Source organism: Mytilus trossulus, chromosome 10 (genome assembly GCF_036588685.1).
Source record: "Mytilus trossulus isolate FHL-02 chromosome 10, PNRI_Mtr1.1.1.hap1, whole genome shotgun sequence".
Classification (NCBI taxonomy): Eukaryota; Metazoa; Mollusca; class Bivalvia; order Mytilida; family Mytilidae; genus Mytilus; species Mytilus trossulus.
This window is the reverse complement of record NC_086382.1, coordinates 62,274,699-62,302,566: the sequence shown is the minus strand read 5'-3', so window position 1 is coordinate 62,302,566 and position 27,868 is coordinate 62,274,699. Positions and strand designations below refer to the sequence as shown.

Below are 27,868 nucleotides of genomic sequence, written 5' to 3'. Positions count from 1 at the left end.
TTCTAAATTTTGACCACCGCACCATGCTTGCACCAATAAGAAATTTTAACATTTTGACAAGTTCATACATATCAAACTTCAGATAAAAAATATTTTTGGTGCAAGGTTGGTGCGATAGTTTATTTTATATTTTTCATAGCCAAGCGGAGCAATAAAAATCTGAAATTTGCCGTCCAAATTGGACCTTTTCATCTAACAAAGTTTAGTTTATACATTCTTATGCCTATAGAAACTTATTTTTTTGTTTATGAAAGTAAAGCGTATTCCTAATAATAGTTTCGTAAGTATATCTATTTAAATTTCTTTAAAAAAAATCCGAAAGCAATGAACTTCATGTGTAAGGGAGTCAATAAACTTAGAGGATACTTTTTTTTTTTAATTATGAAATTTTAGATAGACCTTTAATATAACAAAATCTGTACATTTCTTATGTTATTGCTAATCATCAATTCAAAATCTGTTGTTTAAATGGGGCAATCTTCTCTCTCTGGTATTAGGGTCGGATCCATGATTTATGTTATGAAAAGGGGGTAGGGGAGGGGGCGAATTTTTAAGATTATTTTACTTAAATTTCCATAATTGGCGAGAAACACGAAATTTATTTTGAAAATGATACTACTTATATTCCAATTGGATGTGTCTTTGTTGGTAATGAGCATAGAGAACAAGTTCTATAAAATTTGATGGTAAGAGAACGGAAACGGCATAAGGTAGACTATCCATATATCCGTATATACATGTATTATATATAAATAAGTACGTCTGAGCCAGTGACAACTCTACAACAGATTTATCCATTGGTTCAACAGGCCAGCAGTGATGGTGATACATGGCTGTGTACATTATGTATATACAACTCGTCTTAACATCAACCCAACAATGTAAGATCTGTAAATTTGATTTCGCAAATGTATATATATATGGATATTTGACCTTTCCATGCATAGAAACAAGAGCCTGAAGTCTGTAAGCATACTACATGTCTGTTACCTTTTTTAAAGGTTTTGTTTTGAATAGTTTTATAATCATGCGTGAAAAAAAAGTGTAAATTTTAAAATGTGTCCGTGCGTATGTTCGTCTGTTCGTTCGATTGTCCTTGTGTCTCACTTCAGGTTCAAGTGTTCGGTCAAGGTAGTTTAATCTGACATCAGACTCAGATTTTTTTTGAAGTAAATTTTACTGTGCATATTGTTGTGTGTTTGATTTTTTTCTACTTTGGCTAGAGGTAAAGGGAGAGGGGGTTTGAGATCTCAAAATAACATGCTTAAGCCTGCTGATTTTTTGGGCCTGTCCCAATTCAGGATTTCCTGGCCATTGTACTTCAATACTTAATTGATAGGGGTGCCGCTGTTTTGTTACCTTACCCAGTTTTACATTTTTTAATTGCGTATGAAAAAAGTTACCTTTTCCCATATTGATTTGGTTTCATGTGGTTTCATGTAAAAAAGTAAAACTTAAGTGTCAAAAAAGAAAAATTGGTTGATAAAGACACAGCACGAACACCAAACAAGTTGACAGTCAAAGAAGTTATGGGAACTTTATTGTCCTTATCATATATATCTGATAGTTTTCTTAACTTTTCGCTTATTCAAGCTTAAAAAGTTTTTAATATAAGTGCCCCCTTCAACCACAACCCCTTCCTGAAACATAACTACTGGAATGGAAATACACTGACTTTTGAAAACACCCTTTAATGCATGTGTCTGTATCTATTTATTTAAGATAATTAATATTAAGATTTCTTAGCGCTAAATGTGTCTTGTCTTTATATTATTCTTCTTGTCGCTGATAAGTGAGACCCCAACCAGCACTAGCTGCACAATCTGTATATATCAGCAATACCCGATGTTTTGTTAGTTGATGTTTCAATATTGCTTTCCCTCTTTATATTTACCTTGGAGTTTGTTTCTTTTTACAATTTGCATCTTAATTTGCCTTTCTGTTGCAATATATAAAAAAGTAAATCTTGTAAAATAGAAAACAAATTGCGGTTGCCATGGGCACAGATGTGTTGCTAGGGAGAAACAACAGTGAATTTGGCAAAAATTTGCATTTAATGATGTAATATTTAGATAGTGTACAAGTGTAAAGTTCACTACATGCTAAACAGGTTCAATTGCAAATATAGATATATTAAAGCTGTATAATAATCATATTTGATGAGTTTAACTCCGCCATTACAGTGGTTGCTAGGCAACATAATAAACGAGCTAGACCCAAAATTCAATTATTTTCAAAAGGTCTATGGTATAGACTTACACCATGACAAATTAAATGATATTTGAGGGTGGGGCCAAAAACGGCCCTTATAGCCCCTAGTCCTTTTGTATATTTGCTCAAAATTCAGATTTGTGACGGTAATTTCTTTTTCGAAAGAAAGACATAACGTTTTTGTTATAAAAGATAAAAACAAATTGTTTTTTGTTAAATAATCGGTTATTTCTGTATTTTATAAATATCATAAAACATTATGCATATTTTTATTCAGAAATAACTCATATTTATCAAATGTTCATGAATTGAGGAAAATACGTCATTTTTTGCTGCATGTTTATCAAAATAAAAAAAAAAATTCCTCTATTTACAGTTTTATAATATTTGGGTCACATAATCTCCCTGCAAAATGAAACAAAATGCTGTTTTGAAAAATAGGGGTCCATGAACTCGTTTTCAAATTAAATCAGTTTGAATGATAAAAATCAGTTGAAAAATGCATCTTTTCCCGATATGTCACAGTTTGACGTCGCGAAAATAACATTTTACGTTAGCAACGTCATTACCTCCCCTGTAACTGTATCGTATGCCCTTAAGGGGTTATTGTCCTTTAATGACAATTTTTCACAATTTGTTCATCATATTTGCTAATATATTAATCTTCTCCTCTAAAACTACTCAACCAAACATGGCCGTCATGGCTAAAAATAGAACACAGGGTAAAATGCAGTTTTTGGCTTATATCTCAAAAACTCCAGCATTTAAAGCAAATAAGACAAGAAGTTAAAGTATTTATTAGGTCAATTTCTACCTGTCCTGAAATTTTCAGCCGAATTGAGTAACTGGTTTTTCAGGTATAATGCCCCGGAATTGACGATTTTATAGAAATTTTGCAGTTTTTGGTTATGATCTTGAATATTATTATAGATACAGATAAACTGTTAGTAGCAAAAATGTTAAGCAAAGTAAGATCTACAAATAAGTCAATTTGACCAAAATTGTCAATTGACCCCTTAAGGAGTTATTGCCCTTTAAAGACTTGTTTTCACAATTTGTTCATCATGTTGACTTACTTTAAAAAATCTTCTCCTTTGAAACTGCTGTATCAATTTCAGCCAAACTTAGGCTAAATGAGTTTCAGAGTATCTAGTATAAATTTTATATTTCATTTCCTTGTATGTCAAGAAACATAGCTCCTATGGCTAAAATAGAACATAGGAGAAAATGATATTTTTTTTGCTTTTGAAGAAAATAGGACGATTCAAAGAACATTTAAATAAATTGAAAAGCCAAAATAATCATTGATGAGAGATTTAACCAAAAAAAAATAAGGTGGGCGATTCAGGCTCTTGAGAGCCTCTTGTTTTTAATTGCTTTATATTAAAAAAATTTAACCAAAATTACTTATTCGTGATAGCTAATGAGGGGACCATTGAAAGGGACGTTTTTTTTACTTCTTTTGGACACTTTTTTTAGTCTAACACCTTTTTTTTATTTATAAGATAATGAAGTTGAATTCTATCAAAAAAAATATCGGTACCCTGGGGTGTAACACAAACTCCTTAACTAGAGCGCTTTTGAAAACTAGCTGATGGACTACTAGTCTTTGCTAGTATATATGGGTCATTTAAAAAAAATGTCGAATTTGAAATTGAAAAAATTATTAAAAGTTACTTATTCAAACAGCCCTCTACATAAGCAAATCAAACAAACAGTACTTTAAGAACAACATATTAAAAGATGCAATCTTAATGGTGTCAAACAAGAATATGTTGAAACATTTTTTGATCGGTGGTTCATTATTTTGTCTATCCTGTTACCATTTTCAAAAGAAATTTTGGGTTATAAAGAAAAGGTTTAGATAAAATGTTAAGCTTGTTTTACGTAGTCAATTATATGGTTTTCAAGAGAATAAACTTCTATATATATTCATTCTGTAATATAATAGATTGTTTGCCCATTTTCCAGGTAGTACTGAAAAATGCCTCTAAAAATTGATTTTCAAAGATTGTAAAAATTACCACCAGTAATGCAAGTCTAAGATATCAATTCATATTGTTCGTTTTTTTTTTACCCTTTCAAATAAACCCAACATCAAATAAATCCCTCATAAGCTAGTTTACTTTTCTCTGTATTTTATTGGTAACAGGAACGTATGTTTCTGATATATCACTATATAAAAGTCTATCCTGTTACCTTTTTGTCTATCCTGTTACCGATATCAGTATTGCACCTGCGAATGCTTAATTAGGAAGATTAAGACGTTATAACCTTAAGATGAGTTCAAACAACGAAATATTTTATTCGTTTTGCACCTATATGTTAAGATAAAAAAATTAACGACGTTTTTGTCTACAATTGTCTATCCTGTTACTGTAACCATAGCAACCATAGTAACAGGATAGACATAACAGGATAGACAAATTTCATCGTTTTTGATTGCTGTTGTGAAATAACTACTCCCTTTGGTGAAGTGATTATGTTTTTCTATTGTGAATTTGGTTTCCAACACGTTATTGCACTTTTTACAAGTATACTGTTGGTGTAATTAATAAAAATTGGTGGTAACAGCATTTTTTTTCACTAAATGTCTTGAAATTTCCTTTCTCTACACTGTCGTTCAAGAAACCAGGCGTTTTAAATGTAAAGATTACTTTGCAATTTTGAGATCAACACTGACTGATTCAATATTCATAGGGAGAATAATTTAACGGCTGATTTAAGTAGCGGTAACAGGAAAGACATGAACCTCCTGTACACTGATTCAATTTAGTTTGTAGATAATATGTTACATACAATGATAAAGAAGCTATGATTTTTCGTTAGAGTAATATTTAACGTTCTTAAAAAGTCCCTTTTGCAGATATCAAGGCGATAAGAAAATCGCAAAAAAATCATTTGAAATGTGTTTTTCTGACACTGTACGCAGACAAATACCCCCCACATCGGTCTTAAATGCAGTTTAATCTTATCAAAATAGATGTAAATAAGGTGTGTTTATTATTAATGTTCTGAGTCACAAATCCGACAAGCTTTCATTTAAACCATTACAACTGAAATTTCCATTAGAAATAAAAAAAAGTTAGCATGGGTATACTGAAAATTCGACATTTTTGGAAAATGACCCATATGATGAGCTTTTTTTGTTGATTGCGTTTTCTCTTTAAACATCTTTTGTTTTGTATAATTTAACAGATATCAATGAATGTGTATTTGGACCATGTAAACACGGAGGTATCTGTACAGATAAAGTGAATGGATACACATGTGCATGTGTCGCTGGATATGTTGGAGTTCATTGTGAAATAAGTAAGAAGACAGTTTTTTTTTATTCCAACAATAGATTACCTCAGCTAAATTTGACAAAACTTTTTTTTGAATTTTTGTGTTCTCATGTCCTTTAATTCTGTACCTTTTAATGGCTTAAACAACATTTTGGTTTGAGCGCCACTGATGGGTCCTTTGTTGACGAAATATGCATCTGGCGTACACAATTTTTAAGCTAGCATCTCTGATGAGTTTTTTTGTTGATTGCGTTTTCTCTTTAAACATCTTTTGTTTTGTATAATTTAACAGATATCAATGAATGTGCATCTGGACCATGTAAACACGGAGGTATCTGTACAGATAAAGTGAATGGATACACATGTACATGTGTCACTGGATATGTTGGAGTTCATTGTGAAATAAGTAAGAAGACAGTTTTTTTTTATTCCAACAATAGATTACCTCAGCTAAATTTGACAAAACTTTTTGAATTTTTGTGTTCTCATGTCCTTTAATTCTGTACCTTTTATTGGCTTAAACAACTTTTTGGTTTGAGCGCCACTGATGGGTCCTTTGTTGACGAAATATGCATCTGGCGTACACAATTTTTAAGCTAGCATCTCTGATGAGTTTTTTTGTTGATTGCGTTTTCTCTTTAAACATCTTTTGTTTTGTATAATTTAACAGATATCAATGAATGTGCATCTGGACCATGTAAACACAGAGGTACCTGTAAAGATAATGTGAATGGATACACATGTTCATGTGCTCCAGGTTATAATGGAGTTCACTGTGAAAGAGGTAAGTCTTTGTCATTCAACGGGGTTTGTCAGCTCAAGTCAACCAATAAATAATGAAAGATTGATTTTAGAAATCTAAATTCAGTCCTTTTTTTAGCTCACCTGGCCCAAAGGGCCAAGTGAGCTTTTCTCATCACTTGGCGTCCGTCGTCCGTCGTCGTCCGTCGTCGTTAACTTTTACAAAAATCTTCTCCTCTGAAACTACTGGGCCAAATCAAACCAAACTTGGCCACAATCATCATTGGGGTATCTAGTTTAAAAAATGTGTAGCGTGACCCGGTCAACCAACCAAGATGGCCGCCATGGCTAAAAATAGAACATAGGGGTAAAATGCAGTTTTTGGCTTATAACTCAAAAACCAAAGCATTTAGAGCAAATCTGACAGGTGAAAAATGTTTATTAGGTCAAGATCTATCTGCCCTGAAATTTTCAGATGAATCGGTCAATCGGTTGTTGGGTTGCTGCCCCTGAATTGGTAATTTTGAAGAAATTTTGCTGTTTTTGGTTATTATCTTGAATATTATTATAGTTAGAGATAAATTGTAAACAGCAATAATGTTCAGCAAAGTAAGATCTACAAAAAAGTCAACATGACTAAAATGGTCAGTTGACCCGTTTAGGAGTTATTGCCCTTTATAGTCAATTTTTAACCATTTTTCGTGAATTAAAGTAATCTTTTACAAAAATCTTCTCCTCTGAAACTACTTGGCCAAATTAATCCAAACTTGGCCACAATTATCTTTGGGGTATCTAGTTTAAAAAATGTGTGGCGTGACCTGGTCAACAAACCAAGATGGCCGCCACGGCTAAAAATAGAACAAAGGGGTAAAATGCAGTTTTTGGCTTGTAACTCAAAAACCAAAGCATTTTGAGGAAATCTGACATGGGATAAAAATGTTTATCAGGTCAAGATCTATCTGCCCTAAAATTTTCAGATCAATCGGTCAATCGGTTGTTGGGTTGCTGCCCCTGAATTGGTAATTTTGAGGAAATTTTGCTGTTTTTGGTTATTATCTTGAATATTATTATAGATAGAGATAAACTGTAAACAGCAATAATGTTCAGCAAAGTAAGATCTACAAATAAGTCAACATGACCAAAATGGTCAGTTGACCCGTTTAGGAGTTATTGCCCTTTATAGTCAATTTTTAACCATTTTTCGTAAATTAAAGTAATCTTTTACAAAAATCTTCTCCTCTGAAACTACTTGGCCAAATTAATCCAAACTTGGCCACAATCATCTTTGGGGTATCTAGTTTAAAAAAATGTGTGGCGTGACCTGGTCAACCAACCAAGATGGCCGCCACCGCTAAAAATAGAACATAGGGGTAAAATGCAGTTTTTGGCTTATAACTCAAAAACCAAAGCATTTTGAGGAAATCTGACATGGGATAAAAATGTTTATCAGGTCAAGAACTATCTGCCCTGAAATTTCAGATGAATTGGTCAATCGGTTGTTGGGTTGCTGCCCCTGAATTGGTAATTTTGAGGAAATTTTGCTGTTTTTGGTTATTATCTTGAATATTATTATAGATAGAGATAAATTGTAAACAGCAATAATGTTCAGCAAAGTAAGATCTACAAATAAGTCAACATGACCAAAATGGTCAATTGACCCCTTTAGGAGTTATTGCCCTTTATAGTCAATCTTTAACCATTTTTCATAAATCTAAGTAATCTTTTACAAAATCTCCACTGAAACTACTAGGCCACAATCATCTTTGGGGTATCAAGTTTGAAAAATGTGTCCGATGACCTGGCCATTCAACCAAGATGGCCGCCACGGCTAAAAATAGAACATAGTGGTAAAATGCAGTTTTTTGCTTATAACTATGAAACCAAAGCATCTAGAGCAAATCTGACAAGAAGTTAAATTGTTAATCAAGTCAATATCTATCTGCCCTGAATTTTTCAGATGAATTGGACAACTTGTTGTTGGGTTGCTGCCCTCCAATTGGTAATTTTTAAAGAAATTTTGCCGTTTTTGGTTATCTTGAATACTATTATAGATAGCGATAAACTGTAAACATCAATAATGTTCAGCAAAGTAAGATCTACAAATAAGTCAACATGACCTAAATGGTCAATTGACCCCTTAAGGAGTTATTGCCCTTTATAGTAAATTTTTAACAATTTTCATTAATTTGGTAAATTTATGTAAATTTTTACCAAATATAGTTCTCTGTTACTAATGGGCAAAGTTCATGATAGATATAATTGTAAGAAGCAAAATCGTTCAGTAAAGTAAGAACTTCAAACACATCACCATCACCAAAATACAATGTTGTCATGAATCCATTTGTGTCCTTTGTTTAATATGCACATAGACCAAGGTGAGCGACACAGGCTCTTTAGAGCCTCTAGTTTTTGATTTCATATAACAGCAAACTTAACAAAACAATATATATGGGAGCTCAATAGCAGACAAAAATGATAATTTGTGGAAAAAAATTAAGGGTAGTTATGGTATCAAAGCAGGTCCAATTGACATAGTTCTTTTGTTACTTATTACTAAAAGATGACATGAAAGAGTTTGAATATATATATTTGCATTTTGATTTTAAAAAAAATTCACTTTCAATGTGTGGATGTGTGGTTTTTTTCTTATAAATTGCATACATATAATTGGTCCTTTTGATTTTTCTACCCTATAATATATATATATATATATATATATATATATATATATATATATATATATATACCTTTGTGGTCATAGTCTTCTTTTAAAATAAGACTATCATGACCACAAAGGTATATATATATATAACATACGGTAGAAAAATCAAAAGGACCAATTATATGTATGCAATTTATAAAATACTTTGAACTAATTTTGAAACTCCAAAAGTAATTTATTCCAATATTTTCAATGGCCTTATTTGAACAATTTATTATCAGTTTTTTTGTGTACTAGTAAGTAGAATACATAGTAAAGTAGTGGAACAATGGCTTGAAGACGAACTAAATCTTTATTTGTAATAAGTTGTGTGCAGCTTCAGAACCCAGGACATATTTATTTTTACTTTTGGATTTTATACCACCTGCTTCTTGAAGAGGATTGTATATAGTGTTTGAAAAAAAAAATTTGAGCATATGTCCTTTCATCTCTGCCTTTATTAGGCCTTCTGTCTCTTTCAATGTGTCCAGTTTCTCCTGAAGCGCTTGGCAATCATTTTTTTTTTATTTCCAATAATTACAACATATACATGGCATACATACAGTATGGATATATAAGATAAATTCAATGTCATTATTATAAACATCCTTCCAACTGTGTGTCCTTCTGTCCATTTGTTGCTTCAGATTAAACTTTTTGGTCAGGGTAGTTTTTGGAGAAGTTGAAGTTCAATCAAATAGAAACTCAGTACAAATGTGTCCTGTGATATGATCTTTCTAATTTTAATGCCAATATCCAGTTTTTACCCAAATATCACGGTCCACTAACCATAGAAAATTATAGTGGGAGTGGGGCATCCATGTACTTTGGACACATTCTTGTTTTCTCTTTCATACTAACAAGATTTTAAGTATTTATATAAATGTTGAAACCTTAATTTCTCATATCTTAAGGTAGAACCATTGAAACACTTTTGAATTGATTTTAAACATATTATTCATTAAGATATGAAAAGGGTTGAGCAACAGGCACTGCTATAAAAGCTCGCTCAATATTACTTGTACAAGCTTTAAGGTATAAATCAAATATGACCAACTGTATTTAGAATAATATGATATAGTGGAAAATGTATGCTACTTGTGAGCTTATACAAGAAACATATGTTTACAATGTTGATTGCTATATGTACTGTGAATGATCCGAATCATATGTTAGAATATAGGGCCTAAATTAATATATTGTTTGTTTCCCCAATCCCAACCCTGCCAAGCAAGGTGTGGGTAGGTAGGTAGGGAAATAATTTTATTTTTTCCAAAAAGCCTGAATTAATTATCATAGTACTATCAGACGATGCTGCAAGCCTGATTTTATGGGAAGCACAGTTTTTGCATGGTCAGTCGGGATTGGGGAAACAAACAATATATATTATTTTAGGCCTAGGCAATTACTCATGAAACATGTCAGTATCCTATATAAGTCATTAGAAATATAAGAAGACTTTTACAGGTCAATATGGTCTTTAACATTAGGGAAATGTCCCAATTACATTCCAAATGTTATAAAGCTGTTGATTTCTTTATTCTGTTCGAACACTCCAGTTTCCTCCATAAATAAAAACTGTCTTCTACAATATAACAAGTAGTGCTGAAAGGGGTGTGTGTCACTTATAATCAAGTATCAATCCTAATTTTGTGGAAGTCGAGAATGTTATAAAAAAATCTTAATTTTTAGGGCCACCAACTGTCACAATTCCACAGTCATCATACAGTGTTATTATTGGTAGGTCTGTAACCTTGACCTGTAATGTGATATCTGACCTTGACATCACTTCTGTTACATGGCGGAGAACAACTGAAAATAACAGTGAACCTTTATTTATAACTGTATTATCTGGCGAGATATCAAGTTCAAAATACAGTGGCAGTAACAGCAGTTCCCCATCTCTGACCATCTCTTATGCTGACAAACAAGATCAAGGAGCTTATACCTGTATAGCTACAAATGAGGATGGAACAGGGAACAGTTCTGCCACTTTTCTCGTAGTTAGAGGTAGGTTTAAGGAATCAATCATTTTTATTCTGAAAACAATGTTTCAGGATTCAAGATTCAAGTTGAGAAATGTTTTTTGTTCTTCAAGGTTACTGAGTTTGAAAAGTGTTAATAAGAACTTAGTTATAAGTTTTTCTACATTAAAAATATATGATTTTTTGTCGAGTCTGCAATTTGTGTTTCAGAAAGCTCGACATAGGGATAGTCATCTGGCGGCAGCTAAGACTATGGCAGCGGTGTTAGCTAACTTTTGAAAAGCTATATATTTTAGAAGGTGGAAGACCTGGATGCTTCATACTTTGTATATAGATGACTCATGTTATGAACAATCTGTCAGTCACATGTCCAATGTCCTTGACCTCATTTTCATGGTTCAGTGACTACTTGAAAAAAAATATTAATATTTTTTGTAATGTTAAATTCTCTCTTATTAAAAGTAGTAGGGTAACTTTATTTGGTATGTTCATTCCTTGCAAGGTCCTCATACATGTCAGACAGTTTTTACTTGACCTCCACCTCATTTCATGATCAGTGAACAAGGTAAAGTTTTGGTGGTCAAGTCCATATCTCAGATACTATAAGTAATAGGTCTAGTATATTCAGTGTATTGAAGGACTGTTAGGTGTACATATTCAACTGGCCGATGTCATCTGACCTTGACCTCATTTTCATGGTTCAGTGGTTATAGTTAAGTTTTTGTGTTTTGGTCTGTTTTTCTTATACTATATGCAATAGGTCTACTATATTTGGTGTATGCAATGATTGTAAGGTGAACACGGAAACTATAAGCGGAAAATATGAGTAGTCCTTGCGCACCCAAAATATATGTTTTCAATGTTAATTGCTAAATGTACTGTAAATCATACTTAAGAATATAGGCAATTACTCAAGAAACATGTCAGTATCCTATATAAGTCTTTAGAAATATAAGAAGACTTTTACAGGTCAATGTGGTCTTTAACATTAGGGAAGAAAAGAGGGACGAAAGATACCAAAGGGACAGTCAAACTCGTAAATCTAAAACAAACTGACAACGCCATGGCTAAAAATGAAAAAGACAAACAGAAAAACAATAGTACACATGACACAACATAGAAAACTAATGAAATAAAAAACACGATCCCCACCAAAAACTAGGGGTGATCTCAGGTGCTCCGGAAGGGTAAGCAGATCCTGATCCAAATGCGGCACCCGTGGAAATGTCCCAATTACATTCCAAATGTTTATAAAGCTGTTGATTTCTTTAATCTGCTTGGACACTCCAGTTTCCTCCATAAATAAAAACTGTCTTCTACAATATAACAAGTAGTGCTGAAAGGGGTGTGTGTCACTTATAATCAAGTATCAATCCTAATTTTGTGAAAGTCGAGAATGTTATAAAAAAATCTTATTTTTTAGGGCCACCAACTGTCACAATTCCACAGTCATCATACAGTGTTATTATTGGTAGGTCTGTAACCTTGACCTGTAATGTGATATCTGACCTTGACATCACTTCTGTTACATGGCGGAGAACAACTGAAAATAACAGTGAACCTTTATTTATAACTGTATTATCTGGCGAGATATCAAGTTCAAAATACAGTGGCAGTAACAGCAGTTCCCCATCTCTGACCATCTCTTATGCTGACAAACAAGATCAAGGAGCTTATACCTGTATAGCTACAAATGAGGATGGAACAGGGAACAGTTCTGCCACTTTTCTCGTAGTTAGAGGTAGGTTTAAGGAATCAATCATTTTTATTCTGAAAACAATGTTTCAGGATTCAAGATTCAAGTTGAGAAATGCTTTTTGTTCTTCAAGGTTACTAAGTTTGAAAAGTGTTAATAAGAACTTAGTTATAAGTTTTTTCTACATTAAAAATATATGATTTTTTGTCGAGTCTGCAATTTGTGTTTCAGAAAGCTCGACATAGGGATAGTCATCTGGCCGCAGCTAAGACTATGGCGGCGGTGTTAGCTAACTTCTTAAAAGCTATATATTTTAGAAGGTGGAAGACCTGGATGCTTCATACTTTGTACATAGATGCCTCATGTTATGAACAATCTGTCAGTCACATGTCCAATGTCCTTGACCTCATTTTCATGGTTCAGTGACTACTTGAAAAAAAAAAAAAATTTGTAATGTTAAATTCTCTCTTATTAAAAGTAATAGGATACCTATATTTGATATGTGCATTCCTTTCAAGGTCCTCATACCTTTTAGACAGTTTTCACCTGACCTCCACCTCATTTCATGATAATTGAACAAGGTTAAGTTTTGGTGGTCAAGTCCATATCTCAGATACTATAAGCAATAGGTCTAGTATATTCGGTGTTTTGAAGGACTGTAAGGTGTACATGTTCAACTGGCCGGTGTCATCTGACCTTGACCTCATTTTCATGGTTCATTGGTTATAGTAAAGTTTTTTTGTTTTGGTCTGTTTTTCTTACACTATATGCAATAGGTCTGCTATATTTGGTGTATGCAATGATTGTAAGGTGAACACGGAAACTATAAGCGGAAAATATGAGTAGTCCTTGCGCACGCAAAATATATGTTTTCAATGTTAATTGCTAAATGTACTGTAAATCATACTTTAGAATATAGGCAATTACTCATGAAACATGTCAGTATCCTATATAAGTCATTAGAAATATAAGAAGACTTTTACAGGTCAATATGGTCTTTAACATTAGGGAAATGTCCCAATTACATTCCAAATGTTTATAAAGCTGTTGATTTCTTTATTCTGTTTGGACACTCCAGTTTCCTCAATAAAATAAAAACTGTCTTCTACAATATAACAAGAAGTGCTGAAAGAGGTGTGTGTCACTTATAATCAAGTATCAATCCTAATTTTGTGAAAGTCGAGAATGTTATAAAAAATTCTTATTTTTTAGGGCCACCAACTGTCACAATTCCACAGTCATCATACAGTATTATTATTGGTAGGTCTGTAACCTTGGCCTGTAATGTGATATCTGACCTTGACATCACTTCTGTTACATGGCGGAGAACAACTGAAAATAACAGTGAACCTTTATTTATAACTGTATTATCTGGCGAGATATCAAGTTCAAAATACAGTGGCAGTAACAGCAGTTCCCCATCTCTGACCATCTCTTATGCTGACAAACAAGATCAAGGAGCTTATACCTGTATAGCTACAAATGAGGATGGAACAGGGAACAGTTCTGCCACTTTTCTCGTAGTTAGAGGTAGGTTTAAGGAATCAATCATTTTTATTCTGAAAACAATGTTTCAGGATTCAAGATTCAAGTTGAGAAATGCTTTTATTTTTTCTTCAAGGTTACTAAGTTTGAAAAGTGTTAATAACAACTTAGTCATAAGTTTTTCTACATTAAAAATATATGAATTTCTGTCAAGTCTGCAACTTTTGTTGCAGAAAGCTCAACATAGGGATGGTCATCTAGCAGTGGCTATGGCTATGTCTATGGTGGCCGGGTTGGCTATCTTCTTAAAAGCTATATATTTTAGAAGTTGGAAGACCTGGATGCTTCATACTTTGTATATAGATGCATCATGTTACGAACTCTCTGTCAGTCACATGTCAAATGTTCTTGAACCCATTTTCATGGTTCAGTGACTACTTGAATTTTTTTTTATAATCGAGTATCAATCCTAATTTTGTGGAAGTTGAGAAGGTTATAAAAAATTCTTATTTTTTAGGGCCACCCACTGTCACAATTCCACAGTCATCATACAGTGTTATTATTGGTAGCTCTGTAACCTTGACCTGTAATGTGACATCTGACCTTGACATCACTTCTGTTACATGGCGGAGAACAACTGAAAATAACAGTGAACCTTTATTTATAACTGTATTATCTGGCGAGATATCAAGTTCAAAATACAGTGGCAGTAACAGCAGTTCCCCATCTCTGACCATCTCTTATGCTGACAAACAAGATCAAGGAGCTTATACCTGTATAGCTACAAATGAGGATGGAACAGGGAACAGTTCTGCCGCTTTTCTCATAGTTAGAGGTAGGTTTAAGGAATCAATCATTTTTATTCTGAAAACAATGTTTCAGGATTCAAGATTCAAGTTGAGGATTGCTTTTTGTTCTTCAAGGTTACTATGTTTGAAAAGTGTTAATAAGAACTTAGTTATAAGTTTTTCTACATTAAAAATATATGATTTTTTTGTCGAGTCTACAATTTTTGTTTCAGAAAGCTCGACATAGGGATAGTCATCTGGCGGCAGCTAAGACTATGGCAGCGGTGTTAGCCAACTTTTGAAAAGCTATATATTTTAGAAGGTGGAAGACCTGGATGCTTCATACTTTGTATATAGATGCCTCATGTTATGAACAATCTGTCAGTCACATGTCCAATGTCCATGACCTCATTTTCATGGTTCAGTGACTACTTGAAAGAAAAAAATAAGATTTTTTGTAATGTTAAATTCTCTCTTATTAAAAGTAATAGGATACCTATATTTGGTATGTTCATTCCTTGCAAGGTCCTCATACCTGTCAGACAGTTTTCACTTGACCTCCACCTCATTTCATGATCAGTGAACAAGGTAAAGTTTTGGTGGTCAAGTCCATATCTCAGATACTATAAGCAATAGGTCTAGTATATTCGGTGTTTTGAAGGACTGTTAGGTGTACATGTTTAACTGGCCGGTGTCATCTGACCTTGACCTCATTTTCATGGTTAAGTGGTTATAGTTAAGTTTTTATACGACCACAAAATTTGAAAAAAAAATCGTCGTATATTGCTATCACGTTGGCGTCGTCGTCTGCGTCATCGTCGTCGTCGTCCGAATACTTTTAGTTTTCGCACTCTAACTCTAGTAAAAGTGAATAGAAATCTATGAAATTTTAACATAAGGTTTATGACCAGAAAAGGAAGGTTGGGATTGATTTTGGGAGTTTTGATCCCAACATTTAGGAATTAGGGGCCAAAAAGGGCCCAAATAAGCATTTTCTTGGTTTTCGCACAGTAACTTTAGTTTAAGTAAATAGAAATCTATGAAATTTTGACACAAGGTTTATGACCACAAAAGAAAGGTTGGGATTGATTTTGGGAGTTTTGGTTCTAACAGTTTAGGAATTAGGGGCCAAAAAAGGGCCAAAATAAGCATTATTCTTGGTTTTTGCACCATAACTTTAGTTTAAGTAAATAGAAATCTATGAAATTTAAACACAAGGTTTATGACCATAAAAAGAAGGTTGGTAATGATTTGGGGAGTTGAGATCCCAACAGTTTAGGAATTTTGGGCCCAAAGGGTCCAAAATTAAACTTTGTTTGATTTCATAAAAAAATCAATAATTGGGGTTCTTTGATATGCCGAATCTAACTGTGTATGTAGATTCTTAATTTTTTGTCCCGTTTTCAAATTGGTTTACATTAAGGTCCAAAGGGTCCAAACTTAAACTTTGTTTGATTTTGACAAAAATTGAATCCTTGGGGTTCGTTGATATGCTGAATGTAAAAATGTACTTAGATTTTTAATTATTGGCCCAGTTTTCAAGTTGGTCCAAATTGGGGTCCAAAATTAAACTTTGTTTGATTTCATCAAAAATTGAATAAATGGGGTTCTTTGATATTCCAAATCTAACTGTGTAAGTAGATTCTTAATTTTTGGTCCAGTTTTCAAATTGGTCTACATTAAGGTCCAAAGGGTCCAAAATTAAACTAAGTTTGATTTTAACAAAAATTAAATTCTTTGGCTTCTTTGATATGCTTTATCTAAACATGTACTTTGATTATTGGTTATGGGTCCAGTTTTCAAGTTGGTCCAAATCAGGATTCAAAATTATCATATTAAGTATTGTGCAATAGCAAGAAATTTTCAATTGCACAGTATTGCACAATAGCAAGAAATATCTAATTGCACAATATTGTGAAATAGCAATTATTTTTTTCAATTGGAGTTATCTTTCTTTGTATAGAATATTAGTTGAATCAACTTTTATCTTAGTTTTATACAATATACAATGTATTTTCATTTTTACTACAAACTAATAAATTAAAACAATCTTTACCATTCAGTGATAACAAGCACTTTTTATTACATTTTAATATTGTATGATGTATTTAAATCAGCAGTTATTGTTGCAAACTTCATTAGAAAAGTACATTATAACTTTAGTATAAGTGAATAGAAATCGATGAAATTTAAACACAAGGTTTATGACCATAAAAAGAAGGTTGGTATTGATTTTGGGAGTTTTGGTCCCAACAGTTTAGGAATTTGGGGTCCAAAGGGTCCAAACTTAAACTTTGTTTGATTTTGACAAAAATTGAATCCTTGGGGTTCTTTAATATGCTGAATCTAAAAATGTATTTAGATTTTTAATTATTGGCCCAGTTTTAAAGTTCGTCCAAATCGGGGTCCAAAATTAAACTTTGTTTTATTTCATCAAAAATTGAATAAATAGGGTTCTTTGATATTCCAAATCTAACTGTGTATGTAAATTCTTAATTTTTGGTCCAGTTTTCAAATTGGTCTACATTAAGGTCCAAAGGGTCCAAATCATAATGTGCCATAAACCTTTGTTGTGTCAACTATTTAATCACAATCCACATTTAAAGCGGTATCAAACTTAAAAGTTGTGTCCATACTTGTCCCATCTGTTCAGGGTTCTACATCTGCGGTCGTATAATGCTGCGCCCTGCGAAGCAACTGGTTGTGTTTTGGTCTGTTTTTCTTATACTATATGCAAAAGGTCTACTATATTTGGTGTATGCAATGATTGTAAGGTGAACACGGAAACTATAAGCGGAAAATATGAGTAGTCCTTGCGCACACAAAATATATGTTTTCAATGTTAATTGCTAAATGTACTGTAAATCATACTTTAGAATATAGGCAATTACTCAAGAAACATGTCAGTATCCTACATAAGTCATTAGAAATATAAGAAGACTTTTACAGGTCAATATGGTCTTTAACATTAGGAAAATGTCCCAATTACATTCCAAATGTTTATAAAGCTGTTGATTTCTTTATTCTGCTTGGACACTCAAGTTTCCTCAATAAATAAAAACTGTCTTCTACAATATAACAAGTAGTGCTGAAAGAGGTGTGTGTCACTTATAATCAAATATCAATCCTAATTTTGTGAAAGTCGAAAATGTTATAAAAAATTCTTATTTTTTAGGGCCACCAACTGTCACAATTCCACAGTCATCATACAGTGTTATTATTGGTAGCTCTGTAACCTTGACCTGTAATGTGGCATCTGACCTTGACATCATTTCTGTAACATGGCGGAGAACAACTGAAAATAACAGTGAACCTTTATTTATAACTGTATTATCTGGCGAGATATCAAGTTCAAAATACAGTGGCAGTAACAGCAGTTCCCCATCTCTGACCATCTCTTATGTTGACAAACAAGATCAAGGAGCTTATACCTGTATAGCTACAAATGAGGATGGAACAGGGAACAGTTCTGCCACTTTTCTCATAGTTAGAGGTAGGTTTAAGGAATCAATCATTTTTATTCTGAATACAATGTTTCAGGATTCAAGATTCAAGTTGAGAAATGTTTTTTGTTCTTCAAGGTTACTAAGTTTGTTAATAAGAACTTAGTTATAAGTTTTTCTACATTAAAAATATATGATTTTTTGTCGAGTCTGCAATTTTTGTTTCAGAAAGCTCGACATAGGGATAGTCATCTGGCCGCAGCTAAGAGTATGGCGGCGGTGTTAGCTAACTTCTTAAAAGCTATATATTTTAGAAGGTGGAAGACCTGGATGCTTCATACTTTGTACATAGATGCCTCATGTTATGAACAATCTGTCAGTCATATGTCTTATGTCCTTGACCTCATTTTCATGAATCAGTGACTACTTGAAAGAAAAAAAATTAAGATTTTTTGTAATGTTAAATTCTCTCTTATTAAAAGTAATAGGATAACTATATTTGGTATGTTCATTCCTTGCAAGGTCCTCATACCTGTCAGACAGTTTTCACTTGACCTCCACCTCATTTCCTGATCAGTGAACAAGGTTAAGTTTTGGTGGTCAAGTCCATATCTCAGATACTATAAGCAAAAGGTCTAGTATATTCTGTGTTTTGAAGGACAGTTAGGTGTACATGTTCTCCTGGCCGGTGTCATCTGACCTTGACCTATATTTTATGGTTCAGTGGTTATAGTTAAGTTTTTGTGTTTTGGTCTGTTTTTCTTACACTATATGCAATAGGTCTACTATATTTGGTGTATGCAATGATTGTAAGGTGAACACGGAAACTATAAGCGGAAAATATGAGTAGTCCTTGCGCACGCAAAATATATGTTTTCAATGTTAATTGCTAAATGTACTGTAAATCATACTTTAGAATATAGGCAATTACTCAAGAAACATGTCAGTATCCTACATAAGTCATTAGAAATATAAGAAGACTTTTACAGGTCAATATGGTCTTTAACATTAGGAAAATGTCCCAATTACATTCCAAATGTTTATAAAGCTGTTGATTTCTTTATTCTGCTTGGACACTCAAGTTTCCTCAATAAATAAAAACTGTCTTCTACAATATAACAAGTAGTGCTGAAAGAGGTGTGTGTCACTTATAATCAAATATCAATCCTAATTTTGTGAAAGTCGAAAATGTTATAAAAAATTCTTATTTTTTAGGGCCACCAACTGTCACAATTCCACAGTCATCATACAGTGTTATTATTGGTAGCTCTGTAACCTTGACCTGTAATGTGACATCTGACCTTGACATCATTTCTGTAACATGGCGGAGAACAACTGAAAATAACAGTGAACCTTTATTTATAACTGTATTATCTGGCGAGATATCAAGTTCAAAATACAGTGGCAGTAACAGCAGTTCCCCATCTCTGACCATCTCTTATGTTGACAAACAAGATCAAGGAGCTTATACCTGTATAGCTACAAATGAGGATGGAACAGGGAACAGTTCTGCCACTTTTCTCATAGTAAGAGGTAGGTTTAAGGAATCAATCATTTTTATTCTGAAAACAATGTTTCAGGATTCAAGATTCAAGTTGAGAAATGTTTTTTGTTCTTCAAGGTTACTAAGTTTGTTAATAAGAACTTAGTTATAAGTTTTTCTACATTAAAAATATATGATTTTTTGTCGAGTCTGCAATTTTTGTTTCAGAAAGCTCGACATAGGGATAGTCATCTGGCCGCAGCTAAGAGTATGGCGGCGGTGTTAGCTAACTTCTTAAAAGCTATATATTTTAGAAGGTGGAAGACCTGGATGCTTCATACTTTGTACATAGATGCCTTATGTTATGAACAATCTGTCAGTCATATGTCTTATGTCCTTGACCTCATTTTCATGAATCAGTGACTACTTGAAAGAAAAAAAATTAAGATTTTTTGTAATGTTAAATTCTCTCTTATTAAAAGTAATAGGATAACTATATTTGGTATGTTCATTCCTTTCAAGGTCCTCATACCTGTCAGACAGTTTTCACTTGACCTCCACCTCATTTCCTGATCAGTGAACAAGGTTAAGTTTTGGTGGTCAAGTCCATATCTCAGATACTATAAGCAAAAGGTCTAGTATATTCTGTGTTTTGAAGGACAGTTAGGTGTACATGTTCTCCTGGCCGGTGTCATCTGACCTTGACCTATATTTTATGGTTCAGTGGTTATAGTTAAGTTTTTGTGTTTTGGTCTGTTTTTCTTATACTATATGCAATAGGTCTACTATATTTGGTGTATGCAATGATTGTAAGGTGAACACGGAAACTATAAGCGGAAAATATGAGTAGTCCTTGCGCACGCAAAATATATGTTTTCAATGTTAATTGCTAAATGTACTGTAAATCATACTTTAGAATATAGGCAATTACTCAAGAAACATGTCAGTATCCTACATAAGTCATTTGAAATATAAGAAGACTTTTACAGGTCAATATGGTCTTTAACATTAGGGAAATGTCCCAATTACATTTCAAATGTTTTTAAAGCTGTTGATTTCTTTATTCTGTTTGGACACTCCAGTTTTCTCCATAAATAAAAACTGTCTTCTACAATATAACAAGTAGTGCTGAAAGGGGTGTGTGTCACTTATAATCAAGTATCAATCCTAATTTTGTGAAAGTCGAGAATGTTATAAAAAATTCTTATTTTTTAGGGCCACCAACTGTCACAATTCCACAGTCATCATACAGTGTTATTATTGGTAGGTCTGTAACCTTGACCTGTAATGTGACATCTGACCTTTACATCACCTCTGTTACATGGCTGAGAATAACTGAAAATAACAGTGAACCTTTATTTATAACTGTATTACCTGGTGAGATATCAAGTTCAAAATACAGTGGCAGTAACAGCAGTTCCCCATCTCTGACCATCTCTTATGCTGACAAACAAGATCAAGGAGCTTATACCTGTATAGCTACAAATGAGGATGGAACAGGGAACAGTTCTGCCACTTTTCTCGTAGTTAGAGGTAGGTTTAAGGAATCAATCATTTTTATTCTGAAAACAATGTTTCAGGATTCAAGATTCAAGTTGAGAAATGCTTTTTGTTCTTCAAGGTTACTAAGTTTGAAAAGTGTTAATAAGAACTTAGTTATAAGTTTTTTCTACATTAAAAATATATGATTTTTTGTCGAGTCTGCAATTTGTGTTTCAGAAAGCTCGACATAGGGATAGTCATCTGGCCGCAGCTAAGACTATGGCGGCGGTGTTAGCTAACTTCTTAAAAGCTATATTTTTTAGAAGGTGGAAGACCTGGATGCTTCATACTTTGTACATAGATGCCTCATGTTATGCACAATCTGTCAGTCACATGTCCAATGTCCTTGACCTCATTTTCATGGTTCAGTGACTACTTGAAAAAAAAAAATATTTTTTGTAATGTTAAATTCTCTCTTATTAAAAGTAATAGGATAACTATATTTGATATGTTCATTCCTTTCAAGGTCCTCATACCTGTCAGACAGTTTTCACTTGACCTCCACCTCATTTCCTGATCAGTGAACAAGGTTAAGTTTTGGTGGTCAAGTCCATATCTCAGATACTATAAGCAAAAGGTCTAGTATATTCTGTGTTTTGAAGGACAGTTAGGTGTACATGTTCTCCTGGCCGGTGTCATCTGACCTTGACCTATTTTTCATGGTTCAGTGGTTATAGTTAAGTTTTTTGTGTTTTTGGTCTGTTTTTCTTATACTAAATGCAATAGGTCTACTATATTTGGTGTATGCAATGATTGTAAGGTGAACACGGAAACTATAAGCGGAAAATATGAGTAGTCCTTGCGCACACAAAATATATGTTTTCAATGTTAATTGCTAAATGTACTGTAAATCATACTTAAGAATATAGGCAATTACTCATGAAACATGTCAGTATCCTATATAAGTCATTAGAAATATAAGAAGACTTTTACAGGTCAATATGGTCTATAACATTAGGGAAATGTCCCAATTACATTTCAAATGTTTATAAAGCTGTTGATTTCTTTATTCTGTTTGGACACTCCAGTTTCCTCCATAAATAAAAACTGTCTTCTACAATATAACAAGTAGTGCTGAAAGGGGTGTGTGTCACTTATAATCAAGTATCAATCCTAATTTTGTGAAAGTCGAGAATGTTATAAAAAATTCTTATTTTTTAGGACCACCAACTGTCACAATTCCACAGTCATCATACAGTGTTATTATTGGTAGGTCTGTAACCTTGACCTGTAATGTGACATCTGACCTTTACATCACCTCTGTTACATGGCTGAGAATAACTGAAAATAACAGTGAACCTTTATTTATAACTGTATTACCTGGTGAGATATCAAGTTCAAAATACAGTGGCAGTAACAGCAGTTCCCCATCTCTGACCATCTCTTATGCTGACAAACAAGATCAAGGAGCTTATACCTGTATAGCTACAAATGAGGATGGAACAGGGAACAGTTCTGCCACTTTTCTTGTAGTTAGAGGTAGGTTTAAGGAATCAATCATTTTTACTCTGAAAACAATGTTAGGATTCAAGATTCAAGTTGAGAAATGTTTTTTGTTCTTCAAGGTTACAAAGTTTGAAAAGTGTTAATAACAACTTAGTCATAAGTTTTTCTACATTAAAAATATATGAATTTCTGTCAGGTCTGCAACATTGTTGCAGAAAGCTCAACATAGGGATAGTCATCTAGCATTGGCTATGGCTATGGCCAGTATGGTGGCCGCGTTGGCTAACTTCTTAAAAGCTCTATATTTAGAAGATGGAAGACATGGATGCTTCATACTTTGTATATAGATGCCTCATGTTACGAACTCTCTGTCAGTCACATGTCTAATGTTCTTGAACCCATTTTCATGGTTCAGTGACTACTAGAAAAAAAATTATAATCGAGTATCAATCCTAATTTTGTGGAAGTTGAGAAGGTTATAAAATATTTTTATTTTTTAGGGCCACCAACTGTCACAGTTCCACAGTCATCATACAGTGTTATTATTGGTAGGTCTGTAACCTTGACCTGTAATGTGATATCTGACCTTGACATCACTTCTGTTACATGGCGGAGAATAACTGAAAATAACAGTGAACCTTTATTTATAACTGTATTACCTGGCGAGATGTCAAGTTCAAAATACAGTGGGAGTAACAGCAGTTCCCCATCTCTGACCATCTCTTATGCTGACAAACAAGATCAAGGAGCTTATACCTGTATAGCTACAAATGAGGATGGAACAGGGAACAGTTCTGCCACTTTTCTCGTAGTTAAAAGTAGGTTTAAGGAATCAATCATTTTTATTCTGATAACAATGTTTGAGGATTCAAGATTCAAGTTGAGAAATGTTTTTTGTTCTACAAGGTTACTTTAAGTTTGAAAAGTGTTAATAACAACTTAGTCATAAGTTTTTCTACATTAAAAATATATGAATTTTTGTCAGGTCTGCAACATTGTTGCAGAAAGCTCAACACAGAGATAGTCATCTAGCAGTGGCTACAGCTATGGCGGCGGCGTCAGCTAACTTTTGAAAAGCTATATATTTAGAAGATGGAAGACCTGGATGCTTATTATTTGTATATAGATGCCTCATGTTAGGAACATTCTGTCAGTCACATGTCCAATGTCCTTGACCTCATTATCATGGTTTTGTGACAACTTTTAAGAAAAAAAATAATTTGTGTAATGTTAAATTCTCTCTTATTATAAGTTATAGGATAACTATATTTGGTATGTGCGTACCTTGCAAGGTCCTCATGCCTGTCAGACAGTTTTCACTTGACCTCGACCTCATTTCATAATCAGTGAACAAGGTTATAATAAGTTTTGGTGGTCAAGTCCATATCTCAGATACTATAAGCAATAGGTCTAGTATGTTTGGTGTATTGAAGAACTGTAAGGTGTACATGTTCTACTGGCAGTTGTCATCTGACCTTGACCTTATTTTCATGGTTCAGTGGTTATAGTTAAGTTTTGAGTTTTGGTCTATTTTTTAAGTACTATATACATTAGGTCAACTATATTTGGTGTATGGAAATATTTTATGATCTATTTGTCAGTCACCCCGGTTTTATTTGACCTTGACATCATTACAGCAGATTGTCAGCGAAGTCAGATCCTTACTAGTTTTAAGTTATAATTGACATTAGTTTTAAAACCGTTAGGTTTCTGCTTAATAGATAACTTCAGACATTGTCAGATAAGTTAATGAATTAAAAGTATAAAATGTTGAATAAATGGAGTGGCTTCTCAGCATTGCATTAGATTGTTAGCAATTTCAAGTCAAATCATTTATAATTTTATGAAGTTCTAATTGACATTTTGTAAGGCTAGATATTTGACTATTTGTTTTTGCTTTACAGATACCTATACAAATTGTAACAAGAATGTGAGTGACATTAGATTGCATACCATGTTACCTGTAGGATATTGTTTAGATCACAGCATTGTTTGCCATGGTAAAGATGATACAGGCCAAAAAATTGAGATTAAGAACATTGTCAAAGGAGTGGAATTTATAGATGTAAAGACAAAGCCAGAGGTTGACAATCAAACTGGTTTTGATCTCTGTGTAAATAGAAGCCTTAAGGATGTGTCAGGACTTTATCAGGTATTTATATAACTTTTGCATATTTGGGACAAAATAAGACCAGTATTTATGCATTGTATGTCATGTGTCATATAAAGAGTTCAAATGATTTAAACTGTTGCCAGCTTCTTGATCTCAGTTTTAACATAATTATATATTTATAACTTCTGATGTATTATAGTTAGGAACTTAATTTTTTACTCCTGATCATGGTCCTTTATATTTTCGAATGTTTATAAGAAGTACTTCATTAAGAATATATTATATTTTACCATAGGCTGAAGGCTAAGATTCATTTTAAAATTATCATCTCACTTCTTGGCCTTAAAGATGTTTTAAGTTAATGAATTAAATTCATAAAATGTTGAATAAATGGAGTGACTACTCAGCATTGCATTAGATTGTCAGCAATTTTAAGTCAAACCATTCTCAATTTTATTTAATACTTCAATTTTTAGGCAAATTATCAAACAAACAGACAAATTTGTATCGGATGGGATTTTCAGAACCTTTAAATAAAGCAATTGTAATGCATTACTATAATTAAAATAGTAATAAGCAGTGTTCTTTTCTTGGTTGGATAACTTGGCTATTAATTTTTTTTTAATGTCAATCAAAATGAACAATTTGTACAGAAAACAAAAGTCAGGTAAAAAATTCATTTATAAGCTGTAGTATGGTAAATTCTTATGAGGCTCCAGTGGAAATCTTGATCAATCTTAAATAAAGTAGTAAATTGGAAAATGTGGTACAACTATTTTGTAGCTGATATTAACAGTTAGTATAGATGACAGTCAAGAGATGAACTTAAAATGGAACGTAGAAGTTGAAAAGTCAAGATGTATTCTAAATTCCTCGTATGAAGTAGAGGTGTTGGAATATGAATCTGTTGGGAGTGTGGTGTTACATATAGACAGTTGTGCACCTAATTACTATACCATACTGTCTTCAATAGGTATGTTTGCTAATTATTCATTTATTGATTATATTTTGCCTGCTTGCTTATGTCCAAAAACTACTTTCAACAAAGAATCATACAACTAAAATTGAATTGAAGTAATATACTGAAATTTTAACGGCTTACTAGCATTTTTATGCCCCACCTACGATAGTAGAGGGGCATTATGTTTTCTGGTCTGTGCCTCCTTCCGTCTGTCTGTCCGTTCGTCCCACTTCAGGTTAAAGTTTTTGGTCAAGGTAGTTTTTGATGAGGCGGAAGTCCAATCAACTTGAAACTTAGTACACATGTTCCTTATGATATGATCTTTCTTATTTTTAAACAAAATTAAACTTTTGACCCCATTTTCATGGTCCACTGAACATAGATATTAAAAGTGCGAGTTTCAGGTTTAAGTTATTGGTCAAGGTAGTTTTTGATGAAGCTGAAGTCCAATCAACTTGAAACTTAGTACACATGTTCACTTTTTGTTGATCTTTTTACTTTTAGGCCAAATTAGATTTTTTACCCAATTTCACGGTCCATTGAACATGGAAAATGATAATGCGAGTGGGGAATCCGTGAACTTTGGACACATTCTTGTTTCTTGTAAAATAGTTTTGGAATTCATACTTTCATGATGAGAACAAATAAGTGATTTTAAAATACGAAAAGGTAGTTTCTTATTGCTATGTCCATAAGAATGAGAAAGTTGGACAACCACTGGAAAGGAGGTATAAGGCATGTTGGATAGTGCAGAAATTGACTAACTGATTTCCTGTAATTTTTTCCAATCATAAATTTGCATTTGTGTTTTGATGTTAAGCAGACTATAAATATATATTAATTCATGTTCAGACAAGCTCCTATCATGCTAGAGATGCATATAAAGTATTAAAACTTGTCAGAATGGTTTGTCTTGCAACGGTCACATGGGCTTGCTTTCATACCTGCCAACTTTTCAAAATGCCCACGGGGGTTTTGCAGATGGCTGTCAGAGTCCTGAAAAACCTTCAAGGGGTCCTTCAAATACATTTTAATGTTGTTCTTTACCTTCTTCATACTTTTATAAGCCTAATGTCATTGTAAATATAATTGTTTTGTTTAAAATTGTTGAAAAAATTGCTGTTTCAAAATTTCAAATTGGGAGCCTCCATGGGGGAAATCCTCCGCAAATAGTGACAGTTGGCAGGTATGTGCTTTCATAGAAAAAGGTTGATTGAAAATGACAGTCAGATTGATTAATTGTACCCTGTCTTAAAAAGACTTTTAAAATCAGTATGAATCATAATTATTTGTCTAAATTGGGTCACATACTCTTCCATAGAAAGTATATAAATAGAACATTATACTGTCTTATTAACCTCGTGAGCAAATAATTGTTTTTGTTGTCTATATTTGAACCTTTATCACATCTTTGATTTAAATTAAATTGTGAATCTCGTTTACATCTTTTCCACAGCTGAGCAGTCAGATGAGGAAATAAGTTTTACAACAGATTATGGTTATGGATACATCATTACCAGTCCACTTAATACAGATATTAGCACTTTGTATAAATTTCTGTTGGTGGTAAGTATAGAATTCAGAGGCGGATTTAGAGTTTTTTTTCAGGGGGCCTGGGTCCTTCTTTTATGGTAAAAAAATGGTTGATATATGAAATCACAGAAGCATGACTGGATCAAACCCCCTTCTTATATATGCAGTCAATGGGCCCCCTCTTACAAAAATTTGTTTATCCGCCACATTTACATTACATTAACATTTCAACAAAAATACAAGTTTTATTCTGCTTGTTCACAGCGTATAGTCAGAAACACTTTGCTCCCTGACCATGTAAATTAATACAAATGCAAATACAGAGGGCATGCTATAAAATGTGCCACAAATTTAAAAAAAATAAATGAAAAATCCAAAAAGTATGTAGATAAGTCACAATTCAATTATTGCAGTTATAAGATATTTTTAAATACAATTTTATGTTTAATATCT

At 33.0% G+C, this 27,868-nt stretch overlaps 1 protein-coding gene across 1 annotated transcript in view; it reads left to right on the top strand.

Annotated features, from left to right (window-relative positions):
* LOC134688340 (uncharacterized) overlaps positions 1-27,868 on the top strand; it is a 207,478-nt gene that overhangs the window by 5,818 nt on the left and 173,792 nt on the right. The window contains exons 3-16 of the mRNA XM_063548958.1: positions 5,791-5,904; positions 6,169-6,282; positions 10,633-10,950; positions 12,349-12,666; positions 13,834-14,151; positions 14,624-14,941; positions 18,070-18,387; positions 19,553-19,870; positions 21,036-21,353; positions 22,524-22,841; positions 23,309-23,626; positions 24,713-24,960; positions 25,705-25,894; positions 27,339-27,448. Of these exons, the coding sequence (XP_063405028.1) occupies positions 5,791-5,904; positions 6,169-6,282; positions 10,633-10,950; positions 12,349-12,666; positions 13,834-14,151; positions 14,624-14,941; positions 18,070-18,387; positions 19,553-19,870; positions 21,036-21,353; positions 22,524-22,841; positions 23,309-23,626; positions 24,713-24,960; positions 25,705-25,894; positions 27,339-27,448 (3,638 nt within the window). The remainder of the gene's footprint in view (positions 1-5,790; positions 5,905-6,168; positions 6,283-10,632; positions 10,951-12,348; positions 12,667-13,833; positions 14,152-14,623; positions 14,942-18,069; positions 18,388-19,552; positions 19,871-21,035; positions 21,354-22,523; positions 22,842-23,308; positions 23,627-24,712; positions 24,961-25,704; positions 25,895-27,338; positions 27,449-27,868) is intronic.